The 20,454-nt window shown below is 44.7% G+C and overlaps 1 protein-coding gene across 1 annotated transcript; it reads right to left on the bottom strand.

The window, feature by feature from the left end:
* Positions 1–7,129: 7,129 nt before the first annotated feature.
* Positions 7,130–12,916, bottom strand: LOC142584090 (uncharacterized). The gene is made up of 3 exons (XM_075694267.1): positions 12,698–12,916; positions 10,940–11,125; positions 7,130–7,423 (listed from the first exon to the last, which is right to left on the bottom strand). The coding sequence occupies exons 1-3, from the start codon at positions 12,864–12,866 to the stop codon at positions 7,410–7,412; spliced, it is 369 nt and encodes a 122-aa protein (XP_075550382.1). The 5' UTR covers positions 12,867–12,916; the 3' UTR covers positions 7,130–7,409.
* Between the last annotated feature and the right edge of the window lie 7,538 nt (positions 12,917–20,454).

The raw sequence follows: 20,454 nt of genomic DNA, 5'->3' as shown, positions 1-20,454 counted from the left end.
ATACCAATAGTATTCATAGTCGAAAAATATTCGCTTCGCACTTAGGTTTCATTATTCGAATTAGCTTTGAAATTGAAAAATTCAAATTTCCACACCCATAGTTTTGCTCAAATACCTGGAGCATAAGTCATTTGAGGACGTAACTTCAGGATTAGCAACAGTATGCCACCAAAGAGTCAACACAGTTCAATGTTTTTTACATTCTTTTACAATTGTTTCCTAATGTACATTCGTTAAAACCATCTTAAGCCTCAATAATTGACTAAACTAAACTTTGATAACAGCTGCATGCTTGGATCGAACGGTGCATGTTCCTGCCACTCTAGGGTAGCAGTTTAGGGGGAAAATATCCGTTACTTAGGAATTCCACTTGGTGACCTTGTGCAGAGAAACCCCGGCTGGACCTTACCATCTGAAGCTGCTGCACAATGGCTATCACTGGCTTTTTTGGTGTTCTCGATGGCATCCACTTGCTTGAGAAGCTCGACCTCAATGACGTCTGACCACTGGCAGCACTTATTTCTGTTTATCACAGATGAAAATTGCCTATGAGCTCTTATTTCGCCCTAAACACAGACTTTTGCCACATTTAAGAAAGTGGCGCTCTCCAAGTCAGTGTGGTCAGCATGCCTGGCATGCACTTTCATCTCCTGCGTCAGAGTGAGTTACTATCCCAGATTAATGTGCTACAGAGATGACAGAGAGGTTGGCAAAGAAGTTGTGCCCAGACAGATAGAATGATAATATTGATGTCTATTGCAATTCAAAGCCATCTATTAGAGCACCTTGCACCACCAGAGAAATCCTAATGGCTTTCTTTTCTTTCATCTCATAATGTGGGCGGTAACACGCCATTAAATGATCCCTAAGATGGTTTTTGTCAACCCTGAGGAAATCTCTCACAGAATACTTGTAGACAGTCTTAATAAGTGTTGTCAGATTACTTTTCAATGTGTTCTTTATCATCACTGTGGTGGTCGTAATTTCAATTCATGTGCAGCACTCACACAGTGCGCACTCCTTGCAGACATTTGTAACTAGTGGCAGTTCACCAGCATATTTGAAGGGAGGAAAAAAGAGCATGGCCACACCAACCACATCACAGCATGTGTATGCATCAGATGACATTGTGGAACGTAATTCTATGTCAGCAGGAAATGCATGGCTGCTGTCGCTATTTCGAGTGCAAATATTTGTCCCACGGGTACAGAGAAGTCATTATGGCAACCACATAATCCAGGCAGCTTAGCGCTGGGCAACTGTAATATTTATGAAGCAGCACACTGCATTCAAAGCCAGGCACTGTCACACTTGTCTGGGAAAATCGGTGCTTGTATACACAGGGGCCGGACCATTTCAAACCACAGTCACATTGGAACTCTGTCCACTCTTGTAGGGTGCATTTTCTGTGTAGTCGTTGCCACTGCAGGAATAATTTTCTTCCAACTGCACAAAGAGAAAATTGCAGCACTGTGCTCTGCAGTGCTTGGTGCAAAGGCAGAACAGCCATGAGCCTTCTCCCATCCACAATTCAGAAATCCGCCAATACATAGATGGCTTACAGTGGCATCCCTACAGGCAGCACACACCACCTATATGCCGCCACTTAGTTTGCAACACACTGAGGGTCTCCATGCCTTTATGTAAATGCTCAAATATACTACAGGACAGGATCTTTAGGGAATGAAGGTTGTTTCATGGTCCTCACATCTATGCTGTGACAAAGCCAACTCCATCTGCACAGGTAGAAATTGCTGTGGAAAATTAAATTTTACAGTTCCATGTACCATATTTTCCATACAGTACTATAGTCTGCAGGATCTAATTTGGGCTGAAAAAGCCCCTCTCATTAAGCACCATGGCAAACTTTAGTTATAAGTACATTGGTACGTTGGAAGCCGTCAAGGGAGCATTTTCTCAAACAAATATTTCTAATTAGTTCATTATTAAAGGAAATGGAAGAAATTGAAATGTTGTATTTTCACGCTGCCAGGAGGCGAGTGCTAAAAGCAACAGCACTCAACCCGTTTGCCTCCAAGTGATCTTCCTTCTTCATCTTCCCCCATGACGGAGCCAAGGGTTCACGTTACACTCGCATGACAAGCCCTGTCTTTTCTTTCCTTTTTTTCTTCTCTTCCTTTTTTGCTGTGGGGCACACATCCAGGGATGGCATTTAACATTGTTTGGCTTACGAAAGTCACGTGCCATGGTTGGTGATATTGCAGGCAGCACGTTTTACATAGAGACATTTGTGCATGTAACCTTGACTCTGGCTGAAGGAGGGCTTCGTTGCGACCATGATGGCTTTTGTTTAAAATTTCAGCTGTTTTCCCACTGTGCATAATTTTGATAATTTGGAGACAGGATTGTTAGTGTGTGATCTATGCATTGCACTTGTCGGTTTGCAACTTCCAATCTTGGTGAGACGCCTTTTCAAATAACAAAGTGCGACTGAACTTCCTGAAGGCATTTGCCTTCAGGAAGTTCAAGGGAAGCAGCCCACATCTGCATACCTTATTCACAGCTGTCAATTCTTTTTTTGCTGCTGCTCCGTATTAAAGATGAGAACCCAAGACTGTGGAAGTAGCGTGGGCTTGGTGGTCTGGAGCTTACCATTGGTTGTCGGATCGAATCGCTGGCACCAATTCTTAGAAACTGTGCACCCAGGTGCTCAGGATCGTGCCGCTGACTGCATTATGCAGTGACTCGTGAGTCCTCAGGGGGCCAGGCAGGAGATACGTCAACAATGCAACGAGTAACAATGAATGTTTACTTCACATTGTTACGGAGTGGTCAACTCTGCAAGTTTCCCGATGGAGAGCGACAGACATGCTAGTTTGATCAAAAACTGAAGGCTCAAGTCCATTGGCGAAGACGTCCTTTATAGTGTTTGGAATACCCTTGCTCAAAAGAAGGAGAGAGAAAACACTTTCCACGCTGGCGGCCGCCGCTCGATACATGGAAGTGTTCAACAAATTTTCTAACCCCCACTGGCCCAGCAGAAGGAAAGGCACTGACGTGCGCGCGCGCACACACACACACACACACACACACACACACACACACACACACACACACACACGCACACACACACACACACACACACACACACACACACACACACACACACACACACACACACACACACACACACACACACACACACACACACACACAGAACGCTGGCACCTTCCCTGCCGAGGACGAAGAGAAAGAGCGAATGCACACACGAAGCTTAACCGTCCCACTTGCTGAAGGGAGACAGCACTGTGGAAACTACGCAGACATCAGGGTGTTGTGCAAGCCGTGGGTAAGAAGGTGAAAATGCCTGTACAAATGATAAGGTCTTTTTGCTATTGGGGCCTCCTAGGCGTTTTCCAACGGTTGCAGGCGGCTCGGCGTATTTAAAAGGTCCAGCCTTTCACTGTTGCTTTGGCGCCGCGACACAAATCGTTGACCACACAGGCCAGTCATAACATCAGTTAGACTAGTTCTTGAGCACGCTCAAGGACACTGAGCTTGAACGACGCCGTGAATGCTCTGTCTTTTCAGTGCTATTAGAACTGTTCTTGTATTTTCTGTGTATACGAAGTCGATTATAAATCTCTTGTGCATTTTGCAACGTGGCCTTAGATATCCAAGCACTGAAACGCAGCCAAATGATCAGAGTGAGCAGCATTCACTTGCATATCGTGAGTTGCCAGAATAAATTGAAGATATTGTGCTGCGACTATCATTACTGCATCATGAAGCAACCAGAAATGACAGTACCATGCTTCACAATGCGACTTTAATTTCTCCCCTGGTGCGCTTGTACTTCTCTGGTCCCCTTTCCACTGTGTAGGGCTCCCAGAAAAGCTTTTCTCAGGATAGGGGACCATACTGTGCGCTCAACCAGGTGGCACCCATCACCACAACATTGCCCCAATCAGTCTCACCTTGTCATCTCTCGTCCTGTCCAGTGACGTCCTTCACATTTCAAGGATGGTTTAGCACTGTGTTTCCGATGACTCTCTTTAGAGCTCTGGGACAGCGCTTCCGCTGCCAGGGGTAATGCTACAGAACAGCGATTCCACTGACCCCCAGCAGGTACGCCATGTTTGAAGAGACAAAGATAAAACCTTGTGCAGGCTGTCCGACATGCATATACATCTTTTTCTGCGCCTCTTTCTAAGCAACAATACTTTCACTGGTGAACAGGAAGGCAGCCTTTGTTTCTTTTTTTCATTATCGTTTCTCAGTTTTACAAGGTCATAAAGAAAAATAAAGAAAACAGGAAAGATTGCAAACCAGCCCTGCAATTTTCCTGAATTATTGGAAACGAATATGTGCGAACAGAGGATGCCAAATGAAATGAACAGCCAGGTGCAACAACAAGTGACATCATTCAGGTGGTGCTGGCGGTTTGGCGGGCCCATAAAATGCCTTAATAAGGAGATTTATTTGAGCGTGAACATGGTGAGAAGGCTGCTTCTGCCTTGCAGTGGTGTAAAGACTGCTGCATGTCTGGAGGTTAAAATGCTCATCATTCTATCATACATGGAAGTATTCCGACTGTTTAGTGGAGTCATGGGAAAGCCACTCAAGCCTACATTAGCCAAATGTGTGGTACTGATTACAGCGAACACACTCCCTCCACATTCATGCAATCGAATGCAAACATACTGAAACCTGAGGTGTACCTGACGAGTGTGCCTGCCAACAGCCCATAGGACAGGAAAGGCAAATCCCTGTGCACGCATAGTGAATTCGTCACTGCTGTGCATGCTCATTTCGGCAAACTGGCATAACAGATGAATTGCGAGTGCAATATGTGACTGTAAAGCACGTGGCGCATCTTTGTCACCATAGCTTGAGCTTGGTGAGAATCAAGTGGTTTGATAAATGTCAGCAGAGTCAGCAATGGTGGGACAGTTCTTAGAAACTTCACAGCATGCCCGTCTGCCTCTACAAGGTAAAAAAAAAGTTGACTTTGATCCAAGAGCCAGATCTTTCTGACTGGGCAACATTCATGCACCAGCTTTGTCAGTTTTTTGATGCTCCCACTACTTGTGCTGAGGTCGCGAGAAAAGCCCGGAGAGAGTATAAAATTCGAGAATCATGTACCTCTTACATTGTGGATGTCCTTGCACTCTGCTAGCGCATGAACACCACCAAGTCTCAAAATGATCGAATGCGACATATTAAAGGCACAAACACTGTTACCTTATACGTCCTTGGTATGCAGAACCCCAGCTCCTCCACCACTTCTAAGGAACCGCTTTATTCTTGCCGAGCTAGAGCTATGGCGAGGAAGAAGCGACACACACTACGTACGGATGAGGAAGATGAAGGAAAGTCACATTGCGCTCACAATATCGCTAACGTGGTAGTTTCCCAAAGGAAGCGGTCACACCACTGCATATAAAGTGTATGCACAGGGATTCTCATATGTCTTCCCTGTCCAAGGGACTGGTGGCAAGCACCACAGAGCAGCACTGGTCAGGTGCATTCCAATTAAATTCTTAAGAATTGAGAAAAGGTCGATTCAACACAAAGCAACGATCTGACACCCTTGCCAACAAACCTGTTGCACTGGCATTAAGCTTCAGATATTTGCGGCCACACATAGGTAAACCAATGGGCAAGGTTCTGACTGGTGTTGTAGTGAGTACTGCTCCAGGAGGGCACATGTAACCGGCAAACAGAGGCCTCAGGAGAGCATTAGAATATAATCAAGGAGGCGGCAGGGTACCCAAGAGGCAGCGGAGGGATCAAAACTGGAAGCAGGGCGGTCCTAAACTGGAAGCAGGTTATGTTGCTCCAACTCACGGACCACCCTGAATCCAGCCTTGTCCGCGAAAGCGGACAGCTGATCTTAAAATGCGTCAGAAAATTCGGAAAGTACGACTTACACACAGCCTACAGACATCATAGATATACTACTAGCACGCGCAGGCCTCGGCGAGCCCCAACCCATGGACCAGTCCGCGTTCTAGCTCTGGTGTCCCCGTTACCGATTTGGTGTCCTGGAGACGCCGCCAATAATATGAAATAGTGACACGTTGTTACTAGTAAAAAACACGATTTAAGCCGCTAACGCTACGTTCAGCACTGCCGCACCCAACAACTTCTACAACGCCTGTGAGAACTTCACCAAGCAATGGTTGTTCTTGGCATTACTAAGAACTTGTGAATTTTGTGTACCGCTCATGCTTAACTTTGTAGTGCACTGTGGCTTAGTGAAGCACTACGATTGCGTGTAGCATACGTACACATCTTACCTGATAGACGGTGAACAGGGTCTAGTACAAATATCCGCTGAAGAAGAAAAGACTACACGTTCACATGTGTTAAAACACATGCCAAACTTGAAAAAACAGACGTACAATGAACCTCCACATGTTAAAATAGCAAAAACATCACTTAAAAGGCGAAAACTATTGAAAACTTTGCAAGCGCCATGGCAAGCACAAATCCGCCATTGCTGCTGATATTGATGTTGATGAGGCTGTCCCCTTGTGATCGAGTCGGCAAGCGCGTGGAAGCGCGTTTCCTTATTCTATGGAAGCGCAATTGGCGCAATGTAGCCAAAATAAATAAAGAAAACTGCATCAACTCCAAATACACACACGCAAAAAAAAAATCGTCGGGATTCTCTATAACGATGTTTCCAACCCCTTGACCGATATTTCATACAGCTCGTTGCATTAATTAAAATACCTGCAGTGCATTGTTTTCATAACACGCTAAAAAAATTCCGCGCTTAAGCTTACCCGCACAAACACGCGGCGCAAATTCGTAGAACGCCACCAGTGCAGCCCCCCACCCCCCAAGAAAATATATGACTAGTCAATAATAATAGCATACAATTATAACGTGAGCGTCGGCGCAATCAATGGAGAATTCAATCTTATTTGTTATAGAAAATCAAATGCAATGCAGTAAACGATGGATAGAATTAAGCATATTGCTTCATGGAGTCTAAAAAAAATCTGCCTTGAAACTTGACGTGGCGACGCGGCAAATTGTGAGTATATGATTGAAAATAATTGCTATAGTGTGTTCGTGCATGAGTAAGCTTCTCAATAGGAGTTTCAAGTGTTTCCATGGTATGGTAAGCTTATATCTTGATTCCTCAAGTTTTTTTTATTCATATAGGTCAATTATGTTTAAAAAGCGAATTGGAAATCCCAATGGTTTTGTTTTTTACCGGGGGAACACAGAGTTGAGCCACTGTTTTGAAACAAACTTTTATTTAAAGTAGTTACAAGTAACACCGACGCCCTCGCTCATGACAAAACAGCTTTCACTCACTGTGTCCAGACACTTGGTTCAAGTTGCATGTAATGCTTCATCTCCAAGCTTTGCGTGGTTTCTTAAAGGCATTGTGAAATCTACACGGTGTTTTTATTTTACACCTCCTCATCTCATAGCACAAGATCTGAAATGCGTGAACAAGAAGAATCAGGCCAGCACATATTCACAGAAAGGAACTCTTCACAGTGCAGTTGACAAGTGCGAAAATTACAGCAGAAACTGCCAGTCACATGATATGAGCAAAACATAACTGTTCTTTTTGCGGGAAAGCCTCAGTCCCATGCCGACATTAACCCATATGGTGGTCATCACTGGCAATGTTTGAAAGATTTTCATAAAATAGAGACTGAATGTCTGGAGTATTTATCATAAGGGAAGTAGAAACTCGCACGTCTTCTAAACAGCCCTTTGTAGTGCTAAATGTATGCTGGCTATTGATAGTAATAAATAGTATGACTGTTACAACTGTTAAACAAGACAAAAGCTCACAGGAATATGAAGGCTTGAAGTGATAAACAGTGTTTGGAGGGAGAATGTAGCTGGAGTGAACCTTTTGACAAAGATTTGTCTTCGTCAGTGCCGCAATTAAGTTTGACACAGCAATCTTTATGCACACTTAGCTCACTTTCCCACACCCTCGATGTAGGATGAAGAGGAGAATAAGATAGTGCGTAGAATGAAGTTGAAGTGTAGAAAAGAAATGGGGAGACAGTGAAAGAGAAGGTAGGAGCACTGTTGTAGGTTATTCTTCCAAGGTTACTCTTCCAAAAGAAAAAAAGAAAAATATTAAATGTGTAAGGAAGCATTGCCAATTGTTATTATGCCTACTCAAGTAAGAGATGCACCATAAGGGATGCAATATAAAACTGATCTGATATGTAGGGTGGCCTAAAGCTTTCTGCATAGTCTTTACAATCATTATGACACTGTCTGCTGCAGCTAAATATGCAGAAGTTTTAATTGAGTGTTCATGACCAGAGCAACTTATCCAGACTGCACACAATACCATTGCATATGCCCTCTATTTTGGTAATCTGAAAAATAAAAGTTTATTCAAATGGGCAATAAGAACATCACATGGAACACAAAATCTAGATCGAATTATGAGGCATGCCACAGTGCGGGACTCAGTATTATTTTTGACCACTTTGGGTTTTGTGATGTGCACTTAAATTCAACTACACACTTTTTTTTTTCATTTCACCACCACTGAAATGCAGCCACCTTTGCTGGGATTGAACCCGCAAGCTCGAGCTCAGCAGTGCAACATCATAACTACTGCGCTACTGAGTGTTTACACAAATTTATAAGTAGCAAAACACATTGGAGGCTTTTGCACACTGAAGCACTACACACCATCCAATGCACTTCCTTACATCTATATACAGACATACTTACCAGCGGTTCATACGACAAGCATGGAGGCGTGCTCTAACACACTACCATCCAACAGCTGCCACATACCAGAGATGACCACTGGGTTTGTACCTATTTTCACAGAACACTTACCAGCAGCTCATACAACAAGCATGGTGGCATCTCTCGTGCTCTAACACACATACCATCCAGCTGTGACATATGGCTGCACACCACAGACAAAAATAGACGGGCTAATCATCAGAGACCACATGTCATGATTTGTTAACATGCGAGCCCTCAACCTGCTTCAATAAGGCATGAGAGCACAGCACTACTGCACCACTTCTCTCTTCCTAACTGCACTGGAGGCTTGTTACCAGTAATCGTGCCCTGCTGACGTGGTTATCTCTTCAGTTTCTATGTTGCTGTCCCTAGGCTGTTATTTAAGGACTTCCTTTTGAGCTTCAGTGGGCCTTGAAAGGCTAGATGATGGCTGCCACAATCTAGGTTTTTTTGTAGAATGAAATCTTAACAGGTGCACAACTTTTTTGTTGGCTGGTTCATTTGAATGGTCTGGCATCTTTCTTTTTGGGTCACTTTCACTTTCAACAAGCATGAAAACTGGCTCAAACAAATTGTTTGCCTTCTCAGCCACACCCTCAGAGACTTCACCATCTGATATTGCCTGTCTGACTGAGTCCATTTTTGCTCTTAAGAGTGCTGAGCTTGACACTGCTTTGGCTGCTTACAGCTTTGTTATACTCTGTACAATGTGCAATGCCCGACTTGCCTCACATGCTTCTTCGGGTGAGCTCTCATGGGCCTTGTTGCTGCTAGTTGGATTAGCGATGACCACACAGTGAATGTGCTTGCACACTGTAAAGTGTATAAGATGGTCATAGCAAGTGCACATATAAGTATGCACACACACTGCGCATTCCTTGCACCTCAAAGGACAGCAAGCACGATCTCCCACTTTTGACACTTTATATGAGAGCCCTTTAATAGACTGACATGGCACAGTCCATATGCCATCTTCATTTAATTTGGCACAAGCTGCCATTTCACTGCCAGACCTGTGGTTCTTCTGAATTCTGCTCAGCTTCTTACCCTTTGCCCCTTTCATCATCTGGATAGCCCTTTTCATTAAAAAATGATTTGTCAAGTCCATGAGGGCAGAAATTAGTTTGTCACCATGCTTATTCTGTTTTCTCTCCAGCATAGTATGCTTTAACGTCCTGTGCTTGCTATCAAGGTGCATGTTAGTGTTGACAGCTGCTCTAGTCCTAAAGCAATAGGCCCACTCTTGCGGCCTAACTGCATAGTGGTCATTGAAGTACTTCAGGAAGTCCCTCAGTTTTTCTTCCTCACTAGAAAGGAATTGCTTAAAATAATCTTCAAATGCCTTTTCCGCGAGGAACTCTAAGAGTAGCCACACACTATGGTAAACATGTGGCCTTAGCTGTTTCTCTACACACTCGAGTATCTTCTTACGCCAATTGTTATCCACATGCCAGGCACAGAGAAGTTTCTGTTGTGCAGCACCTATGACCATGGACCATGCTTTGTAGAATTGCGACGCATCATCAGATATCAATGTCTTAGCAGCCACTTTTTGGGCCATGGCCGACTCCAGATATTTGAAGAATGCTGTCAAAGTTTGCTCGTTCATCCGGTTGCAGATGAAATAAGCTATAGCTACACCTCATCCTACTTTATCTAGCACCGGAAGAGTGGTCAGCTCAAACTGGTACTCTGTATAGTTCCATGTGTGGAGTCAAGACATACAGTACCTGCAGGGCCCAATTTTTCTAGTAGCTCCTTCTGAGGCTCTGTCATCAGAACAAGAGCAAAGTCTGCTGAAGGAAATGTACCACTTGGGTCCACTGCACCTTGTGCCTTGTACAGGCGGACAAGTGTTTCACCTTTTTCTTTCATCACAAGCACCCACGTGTCTGCACTGATAGCGTCATTAGTGTGACAATGTTCAGGAGCAGCAATGTTAAACTCCTGTTTGATGTTTTGCAGGGTTGAGCACTCTGCCAAGTGCACAGGCCTCAGCTTGGATGCCACAGATGTTCTTACTCGCTTTATAATGGTTTTCATGAACACACCCCTTTCTAGGTTCTCTGCTACGCTGGCCTTTTCCTTGTCACTCATTCTCAAGGGCTGAATTTCTGGTTTATGACCGTAATGGTTTCTTTGATACCTGACTTTTATGGTGGTGCCTTCAGGTGTCGGACGGTAATTGTGACGGTAATAAATGAAAGACATATCTTACCAGACCTACAGCTCCCCTGACTTTTCTCCCGACGGTCACTATGACCTTCCTTTTTCCTTGCCTCGCCTGATATATTACAGTAATAGTGGATCCTTGTTTCTCCACTGGCCAGCTTTTTGGGGTCCCTGGGCAAAATGAACCAGCAGTTTTGGCTACCCTCTTCTTCTGCTTTCCATTCATGAAATTCTGTAATAAAAGCACAAAATAGCATTAGATAGTGACAAGTACTATTGGGAGAGAGATGCAAACAAAAATAATCACTCTGAAGGCTTTGGACACGGGCTAATGTAGCATTTATTTTACTCCCTCACCTTCAACTCGACTGTGTCATGAGGTCACCCTTGATATTGCTCAAATTTATGTTAAAATTGAATTTCAAATGCAATGCGCCATAACTTGAAAAAAATTTATCATATTAGTTTTGTTTTACTAAGAAACAAATATGAAACTTAAGCATGATCTATGCTCACTCCTTCCTCAATATTGAATCAGACTGTACATTCATAGCAATGCTGTTACGATAAGACAAAGACGAACTGAGAGCACGTGGTGCAAGCTACGCCGCAGAACAGTGTGAATCCCTTCTCTCAGTTTCTTCTTGAAAAGCTCCTTCTTTTCAAGAAGAGCTTGATTTTTTACTGTACATAGGGGCTTGGCGAGGGAGTGTTCCATCGTCACGCAGTTATGATCTGGCTTGGGCATGCGCCTGGTTCGAAGAGGCAGCATTATGTGCGATTTCAATAAACCAGTTGCTAGCCTGCGTTCGTCCTGTCTTCTTGTACGTTGGTGTCTTTTCCCAAGCGCTGTTTACGTTCACAAAAAGATGTCTTACCAAGTAGCCTCCTAACACACTATTCTTAAAGAAAAAAGGATTGCGCGTGCGTCAAATTTCGCTCTACTTTATGAAATTTACAACCAGAGTCCTTCAATTGAAGGACTGTGGTACTACTAAAGAATTTTCCCAAAGTACGCCGGGAGACCAAGCCGCTGACAGCCGCAATTGCAAGTGTGGTCCTGGACCTACGTCGGCCTGCATTCGGACCTATTGCGGCCTGCACTGAGGCGAAGACTACACCACGCACGCAAGTAGCGCAGAGCAACGTCAGAACGCAGAGAGAATTCCTCCTCTCGTTTAAGTAAAAAAAAGGGGGGGTTGCGCGAGCGACACAATTCGCTCTATTCTATGAAATGTACTGCTAAAGAGTTTGCCCACAATACGCTGGGAAACCATCCCGGCGACATCCGCAAATTCATGTATGGTCCCGGTTGTGCGTCTCTGCCGCATTGCAACGTGCACTGAGGCGAAGACTAGGCCACGCACGCATGTGGCACAGAGCAACGTCAGAACGCAGAACAGCTGACTCCTGTCGCTTAAAAAAAAAAGAAGATGTACAAACGTCCAATTTCACTCCAGTTGCTGTGCAGGATAGCAGACAATGCCAAACGTATGTCATGTAGCGCATCGCTGGGAGCGCGCACACATGACTATACTATAGATGGATAAACAAACAAATTATATTTAACGAGGACACAAACTTCAAAATACCCCAAGGAAATAAATTAGGCACCTACGCAGAAGCTGCTCTTCGCGAAACAGATGGAGAAAGAGAAAACAAAGGCCCGCAAAGCATAAACAACTGCCTTTTTGGAAGCACACTGCGCAACAAGAAATTAAAAAGAAGTCCAAGATATAATATTGCGTTTAAACGTCATTTGCTCACGATGACTGAGAATAAATTTAATAAAACTGTTCCTCACCCTTATTGTTCCGGAACACCAGGTGCACGTCAGCCTCGAAGTTGTGCGCAGCGATCTGGTGCACCGAATACTTCTCCATTGTAGGCAGGGAAGTGCCACATACGTCGCATTTCATCAATTTCTTGACATCCACGGCCATATTGTGAACGTTCCTGATGTGTTGCAGCATGTTCTTCCTCTGTATGAATAGTTTGCTGCAAAATTCGCAGCGATGATCGTCATCGCCGATGGCAGCTCGATCACAGACGCGCGCCATTCCGAAGCGGAGTAGGCGGCGTTTGGAAGCACGTGGTTTCTGTGTCATTGCACGTACTACAGCAATACAGAGAAGAAACCTCCCCAATCACGTGACACACTAGGTATTCAGTGGCCCCATAGGGACAGTTGGAAACCAACTTAGGGAACCAACGTCCGGGAACGCAGGGTCACGTGGATGCTGCCTTCTATTGTTCACCGACCTCAGCCGGCCTGCGGGGAGACGCATGTGTTTCTTAAGGGGGCACCGTGCCGTCATGGGAATGACGGTATATGTGTCTGCGAGGCTCGTGTTGGCTGTTGTTGTCAGAGGCTTCGTCTGCAACGTGGATATATGGCTACGCAAATAACGCGTTCTCAAAGTAAAATCTTCATAAAATGTTTCCATTCACGCATATTACATCTTTACTCACCCACAATGCATGACCAAGCGAAGAAAAGCAAGAACAGACGACCAACTGTTTCAAAGCGAGCGCGAACCTTGTCGTCTGTCCTCCAACTTTAGCGGCCCGCGGATACTTTTTACGTAACATATAATCGTACACGCTTCAACAAGTTCTCATAGTTAAACAAAACATGTTTTCGCGTAATAATAAAGCTAAAACAGCTTTTCACGTGCTGTTCTAGCAGAAAATGAATCATTGTGACAGGCGGAACGGTATATTTGCCAAGCGGTTCTTCAAGGTGTCCTGTCTCTACGAGAACGATGCCAATCCGAATCCACAATATACCGGCATTCCCATGCATACCACAGCGCAGCAGCGCCAGATTTCCCTCTAGGTAATGTAGTGAGAAACTCTATGGAGAAAGTTTGTAAGATAAATGGATGGATGGATGGATGGATGTTATGAGCGTCCCCTTTGGGACGGGCCGGTGGGTTGCACCACCAAGCTCTTGCTACTATGCTGCCTAATATCCTACCTAGGTTAACCAATGAAAAAAGAAAAAAAAAACACTATGAACTACCACGCCCAAATTTTCTGATCCCCTATTTCGAACTGTGCTTTTGTACGTCTCCGTCTTTTGTCGTTTCCCTACTTTTCTTCCACCAATCCTCCGATCGCCTCTTACTAATGTCTATTGCGGACCTGTTTGCTTTACCACTGCTCCCGCTGAACCCAAGGCCTTCAAGGACACCAGTGGTGCCTAAATGGACCACTGGGTAGACGTCTTCACATTCTAATAAAACATGCTCCGTAGTTTCCCTAGCTTTACCACAGCAAGCACATGCTTCTTCTTCCTTCTTATATCTCGCTTTATTGGTGCGTGTTCTAAGGCATGCCGATCTCGCTTCGAAAAGTAATGAGCTTCCCTTTAAGTTATCATAAATGGTTTCATTCCTGATTTCGTTTTTTCCTCTTAAGTTGTTACTCATGGCAGGTTTTTTTTTTCCATTGCCGCCACCCATGAGATTAATTCAACCTCTCTGACTTTCCGCTTGACCGTCTTTGTTACTGTGTTGTCCACCCTACAGGCCGCATACTTGCTGGTAAGCTTCCTAGTTCTTTTCCTCCTCTGTGAATCAATGTTTTTCCTGTACAGATACCTGAACACTCTCCCAGCCCATTTACTTTCTTCCATATTCCTCAGCTGTTCTTCATACTCAATTTTACTGCGAGCTTCTCTCACTTCAAAACTAGTCCAGCCCATATCACCCTGCACAGCTTCATTTGTAGTCTTCCCGTGAGTGCCCAATGCGAGGCGACCCACTGACCTTTGGTTCCCGTCGAGTCCTGATTGTACGCCTGATTTATAGCAAACAACTGTATTTCCAAAAGTAAGTCCTGGAACCATTACACCTTTCCACATACCTCGGAGGACCTCGTACCTATTGTATCCCCATAGCGCTCTGTGCTTCCATTATGGCTGCATTTCTCTTCCCCTTTACTGTTATGGTTTTTTCCTGTGTTTCCATATATCCATTACCTTCGTTTATCCATATACCAAGGTATTTATATTCTGTTACCCGAGGTATTTCTTGGCCCTGTATCTCCACTGTCTATTCACTGTTTTCATTGAATACCATAACACCTGATTTTCTAACACTAAATTTCAAACCTAAATTGTTGCCTTCCTGTCCACTGATATTTGCCAGACGTTGCAAATCATTTTGCTTGTTAGCGAGCAACACAATGTCGTCCGCATAAAATAAACCTGGGAGTTGCTGCTCTATTACTGCACCTGCCTGTTTGTATGAGAGATTGGACCCGATATTACTTCCTTCTAGCGCCCTCTCCATCCTCACCATGTAAATCATAAACAGCAGCGGGGATAAAGGGCACCCCTGCCTCAGTCCCTTGTTGATATGAACTTTCTCCGCGCTCCTCATCCCTTCCCATTCAACGCAAACGGTATTTTCTAGGTAAATTTCTCTCAAAAGCTGTAGACAATCGTTACCTAAGCCTTCCCCTTCCAGAATATCCCACAAAATGTTGCGATCTACGTTGTCGTAGGCTCCTGTTATGTCCAAAAAGGCCACATACAACGGTCTGCTTTCTGCTTTTGATATTTCAATACACTGAGTAAGAACAAACAAGTTATCATACAAACGCCTACCTATTCTAAAGCCATTCTGAAGCTCTCCCAAAATGCCATTATTCTCTGCCCATGCTTGAAGCTTTAATTTGATTGCCTGCATTGCTAGCCTGTATATTACCGATGTAATGGTCAACGGTCTATACGAGTGAATTCTGTCTTTCTCCCCCTTACCTTGATAAATTAAATTCATTCTACTTTGTCGCCAACTGTCTGGTATTCGTCTATCTTTTAAAATTTTTTCCACTGCTTTCACCAGAGCTGCCTTACTTTTTGGTCCCAGTTCATTTATCAGCTTAACGGGAACCTCGTCTAGCCCTGTGGCTGTGCGCTTAGGAATTTTCTCTTACGCTTTCTTCCAGTCTAAATTTGTCAGCACCGGCTCCTTTTCCACTTGGGTCTCTTTCATGCTCTCTTTCTCTTCAAATACAACCTCGTCATTGCCTTGGAAAGATTCGGCTGTTACTTTTTGGATGTAATTTATTGCCGCTTCTCCTTCCAGTCTGTTTTCATCGTCGTCTAGGATATGTTGTTGTATTGTTGTTGACTTCCTGCCTAATAATTTTATGTGATCCCAAAATATTCTAGGCGCGGCCTTCATTTTCTCACGTATTTCTGACAACCAACGTTCACTTTCACCTTTTAATTTTGCTTGCACCAGTGTTTGAACCATAGACTTTTTCTCCCGGTATATTTCCCATTTACTGGTTACTTCGTCCTGTGGCAACTGCGCCTTCTTTACCTGCCTGTGCTCTCGAGATGCTTTCTGTCGTTCGGCGATCGCTTCTGGTATCTCCTTGTTCCACCAGCTTTTCGGTTTCCTTTTTCCTTTCCAACGAACATATTGTTTCTCTTTCAGTATTTCTGTCGTTATTACACTTAGAAGCTCACCATATTCCCACTCCTTACTTGGCCACTTGTCAAGTTCTTCCTCAACTCTAGTGACTATATTTGCTATTTGTTCAGTGTTCAAATTTGGTCTGGCCATTGTGCTTTCCTTGCTCTCTTTCCCAATTAACTATATATCCCATTTTCAAAATGATGCGTTTATGGTCACTCCCTACGCTGCTGAACCCTTCCTCATCGATGACCATTTCTCTCAACTTATCATGAATTCCTTCTGTCATCAGACAGTAATCAATGGTCGATTGCCAGTTTCCCACTTCTCACGTGATCTGTCCTTCACACTTAGGCCCTGTATTCACGATCACGACGTTATGTTGCTCGCAAAGGTCTAACATTGACTTCCCGTTATTGTCGGTATAGCCATCTAAATCCTGTATGTGGGCATTCATGTCACCTAATAGGACAATCTCAGCACCATTCCCGAAGCCCTTAATATCAGCGCTTATGCATTCCACTAACTCTTTATTCTTCTGTGTGCAATTTTTTCCGGTCCACAAATACGTAACTCCCAGCGAAGTTTCTTTCCCACTCATTGTACCTGATAACCAAAGATGCTCTTGACATTGTGAATTTACTCTTTTCCATTTGGCTCCCTGATGGATGAGCATTCCGACTCCCCCTCCCTTTCTTTCCCACTTAGTTCTGTTGCACCCTTCCCATACATAATTTTCAATAACTGGCGGCTCTTCTGAGTCTCTAAGGTGCGTTTCTGTAACCGCATACACCCCTATTTGTTCTCTATGTAACTGCTCCTCAATCTCTGCCCAATAAAATTGCGCTTATTACTATGCCTCTACCGCGAAATGTTGGAACTAACGTAAGCATCCCGAAGTGATGCTACTACACGGGCTTTGTTAGCAGCGGCGCGCGGTCGATTTTTTCGCCCTCTGTGGCCATTTGTTGAACTTGAGAGTGTGCTATGTGCCACCAGGCTCAACGTTACTAGATTATTTTCAGTTGTCAAACTCCGCTGCGGCTGGCTGCGGCACCTGGCCCCTTTCTGTCGCGCCCGCGGGGTGGCGCGCGCGACACTGTCGGCCTGGAGTTACTGTATGTGCTACTGTATATGCTACCTACGGTAGCATATACAGTAACTCTATGTCGGCCTAATGTCGGCCTGTTTTCTTGGTGGAAGAAAAGTAAAGAAACGACAAAAGGCGGATACGTGCAAAAGCACAGTTCGCAATAGGGGATCAGAAAATTTGGACGTGGTAGTTCCTAGTGCTTTTTTTTCTTTTTTCATTGGTATGATATTACCCAGGTAGGATATTAAGCAGCATAATAGCAAGAGCTTGGTGGCGCAAGTCACCGACCCGTTACAAAGGGGACGCTCATAACATCTATCCATCCATCTCGAAGGCGGGCGGTGCGAGCCATAGAATTTCTCGCTACATTACCTAGAGAGAAATCTGGCGCTGCTGCGCTGTGGTATGCATGGGAATGCCGGTATATTGCGACTTCGGATTGGCATCGTTCTCGTAGAGACAGGACACCTTGAAGACGCACTTGGCAAGTACCGTTCGGTCTGTCACAATGATTCATTTTCTACTAAAACAGCACGTGAAAAGCTGTTTTAGCTTTATTATTACGCGAAAACATGTTTTGTTTAACTATGAGAACTTGTTATTGTGTGTACGACTACATGTTACGTAAAAAGTATCAGCGCGCCGCTAAAGTTGGAGGACAGACGACAAGGTTCACGCTCGCATTGAAACAGTTGGTCTTCTGTTCTTGCTTTTCTTCACTTGGTCATGCATTGTGGGTGAGTAAAGATGTAATATCATCATCATCATCATCAGCCTGGTTACGCCCACTGCAGGGCAAAGGCCTCTCCCATACTTCTCCAACAACCCCGGTTGTGAAGATGTAATATGCGTGAATGGAAACATTTTATGAAGATTTTACTTTGAGAACGCGTTATTTGCTTGGCCATATCCACGTTTTAGACGAAGCTTCTTACAACACCAGCCAACACCAGCCTCGCAGACACATATACCGTCATTCCCATGATGGCACGGTGCCCCCTTAAGAAACTCCCTTAGACGGTGGCGCCAGATTACCCTCTAGGTGTTATAGTGAGAAACTCTATGGTGCAAGCAACGTTTGTGCGGGCGGATATAGGGCGCTATTCTCGATACGCATGGCGGCTGCACGGCCGCCATTATCCACCATGTGTATACTCTCTGATTGGCTGTGGAGAGCTCACGTGCCTTATGATTTGTGCGGGGAAGCGCATTTACATTCGCTCGCCTGTGCAGCCAGTTGACTGCAGCGCCGTCCTCGCGGCACCAACGGGCACTAAATATCCGTGTAACTTTTCGCCCTAGGGAAGCCTAGGTCCCTAGGTGTCGTGTAAAAAACGCGCCTAGCTCCTGAAACGCCCTAGACCCCGGGCGCGGGGGGCCCATAGAAATATACCATAGCACAGGTGTTCTGTGATAGCGCTGGGTAGATTGTTTGTGCGAACTCACCCGAGCCACAGGGTGGGCTGTTCATTGCGCGTGCACGCAAGCAGCACGACCACGAACGAAGCGATACAAGGTGGAACAGCGCGTTTTACGGCAATTGAAGTTGTGTGTGTGTGTGACGCGCTTGGTGTGTGCAAAAAGCAAGTTAGTTGCGTATGTGACGAATGTGTATGCACAAATAGCACGATCACGAACGAAAGTAGAACACCGCGTTTGGGCGTTTGGTGTGCGCAAACAGCAATCGAGTTGCGTGTGTGACGCGTTCGTTCGCGCAAACAGCACGACCACGAACGAAGCAATGCAAGGTGTGTGTGCGTGTGTGTGTGTGTGTGTTTGTGTGTGTGTGTGTGTGTGTGTGTGTGGCGCGTTTGTGGTGTGCAAAGAGCACGATGACGATCGTCTTCTAACTGCGCCAGAGCAAACCGATTGTTGGATTCTACATAGGTATTGAACGGGCGTTAAAGCTAGAGAAACACGGGATTGCGATGCGACCAGCCGCGATGTATAGCACTGTACGTATACGTAAGTTTACAGCACCGACTTTTAATTCGGAGTGAATAAGGGACACACCACGAGTTATTTGTATGTGGAGGTTAACTCATACGTGCATTAATTAGCGGCGGTATAGAAAAAAAAGAAAGGGGGGAGGGGGCAGCGGAGGGCGGCGGGGATTGCTGAGGCAGGTGCTCGAAAGCGTTTCCACGCATGTTTTGTCGGTGTACTAGATGAACTAAATGCCGCTTTAAAGAAATTGTGACGAAATGTTGGCATGTGCGTAGTGGCACAGATTAAAATGTGTCGGAGAGTAAATCCGAAAAGAACCGAAGCGTACCATGTGTAAAAAATGTGTGAGAACTACAGCTGCAAGCTTATGTTATGCAGCATTGTCCGATGTCGAGATATTGTTCTTATGAATGTAGCATCCATCGCCCTTGTACGCATGTTCTGGCTTCGGCGCACTATCATCGAGGCATTGATCGAGGTTAATACCTCGATCAATGCCTCAATGATAGCGTCGAGCGCGTCGCCCTGGTTTCGATTTCGGTTTTCGCTGCCATTCGTGATAATAAAGCGATTGTAAATTCTGCTTTTTGTTAGCGATTGTCTGGACAAGAGACGAAAACGAAAACTGGCAATTAAAATAAGCAATACGTAAAATATTTTAAATGAAAAAGTGTTTCAACATTCTTTAATGCAACTCTAACATTCTAGGGCTCTAAGCGCCACCTGTTTCCGGTAGTCCAAATGTGCCATGGCGGCTTCCTGTCTATTGGATGCATTGGATGTGAGCGTAGCATGGGAGCTTCAATGGTACATCTAAGCTTTCTTGGTTATCCCCAGCTGTTCCTTATATTTCCGCGTAATAACTCTTTCTTGTACCCAATAGAATACCCACTAGGGATCGTGTAGAAACTCAGAGGCTGCACCTGTCATTCACATAGACAGGTAATGTACCTGTTCGCGACCACTTTCAACTTATCTGGGACGTACATAATTTTTGTGTTATTTATGCATGCTTAGGCATCATTTTTCACGCCGCCTGAAATCCTCGCTGAAAGTACGCTTTAAATGCACTGCACGCCTTAAATTGAC

This window comes from Dermacentor variabilis, chromosome 6 (genome assembly GCF_050947875.1).
Source record: "Dermacentor variabilis isolate Ectoservices chromosome 6, ASM5094787v1, whole genome shotgun sequence".
Classification (NCBI taxonomy): Eukaryota; Metazoa; Arthropoda; class Arachnida; order Ixodida; family Ixodidae; genus Dermacentor; species Dermacentor variabilis.
The sequence above is the reverse complement of the archived record's forward strand: the minus strand, read 5'-3'. Positions and strand labels throughout refer to the sequence as shown.

Excerpts from the sequence above, each read along its gene's own strand:
- LOC142584090 (XM_075694267.1), bottom strand. The coding sequence starts at position 12,866 with ATGCTGCAACACATCAGGAACGTTCACAATATGGCCGTGGATGTCAAG. Across the intron at positions 11,126-12,697 it reads GGTGTTCCGGAACAATAAGG|AATTTCATGAATGGAAAGCA; the intron begins GTGAGGAACAGT and ends CTTTTATTACAG.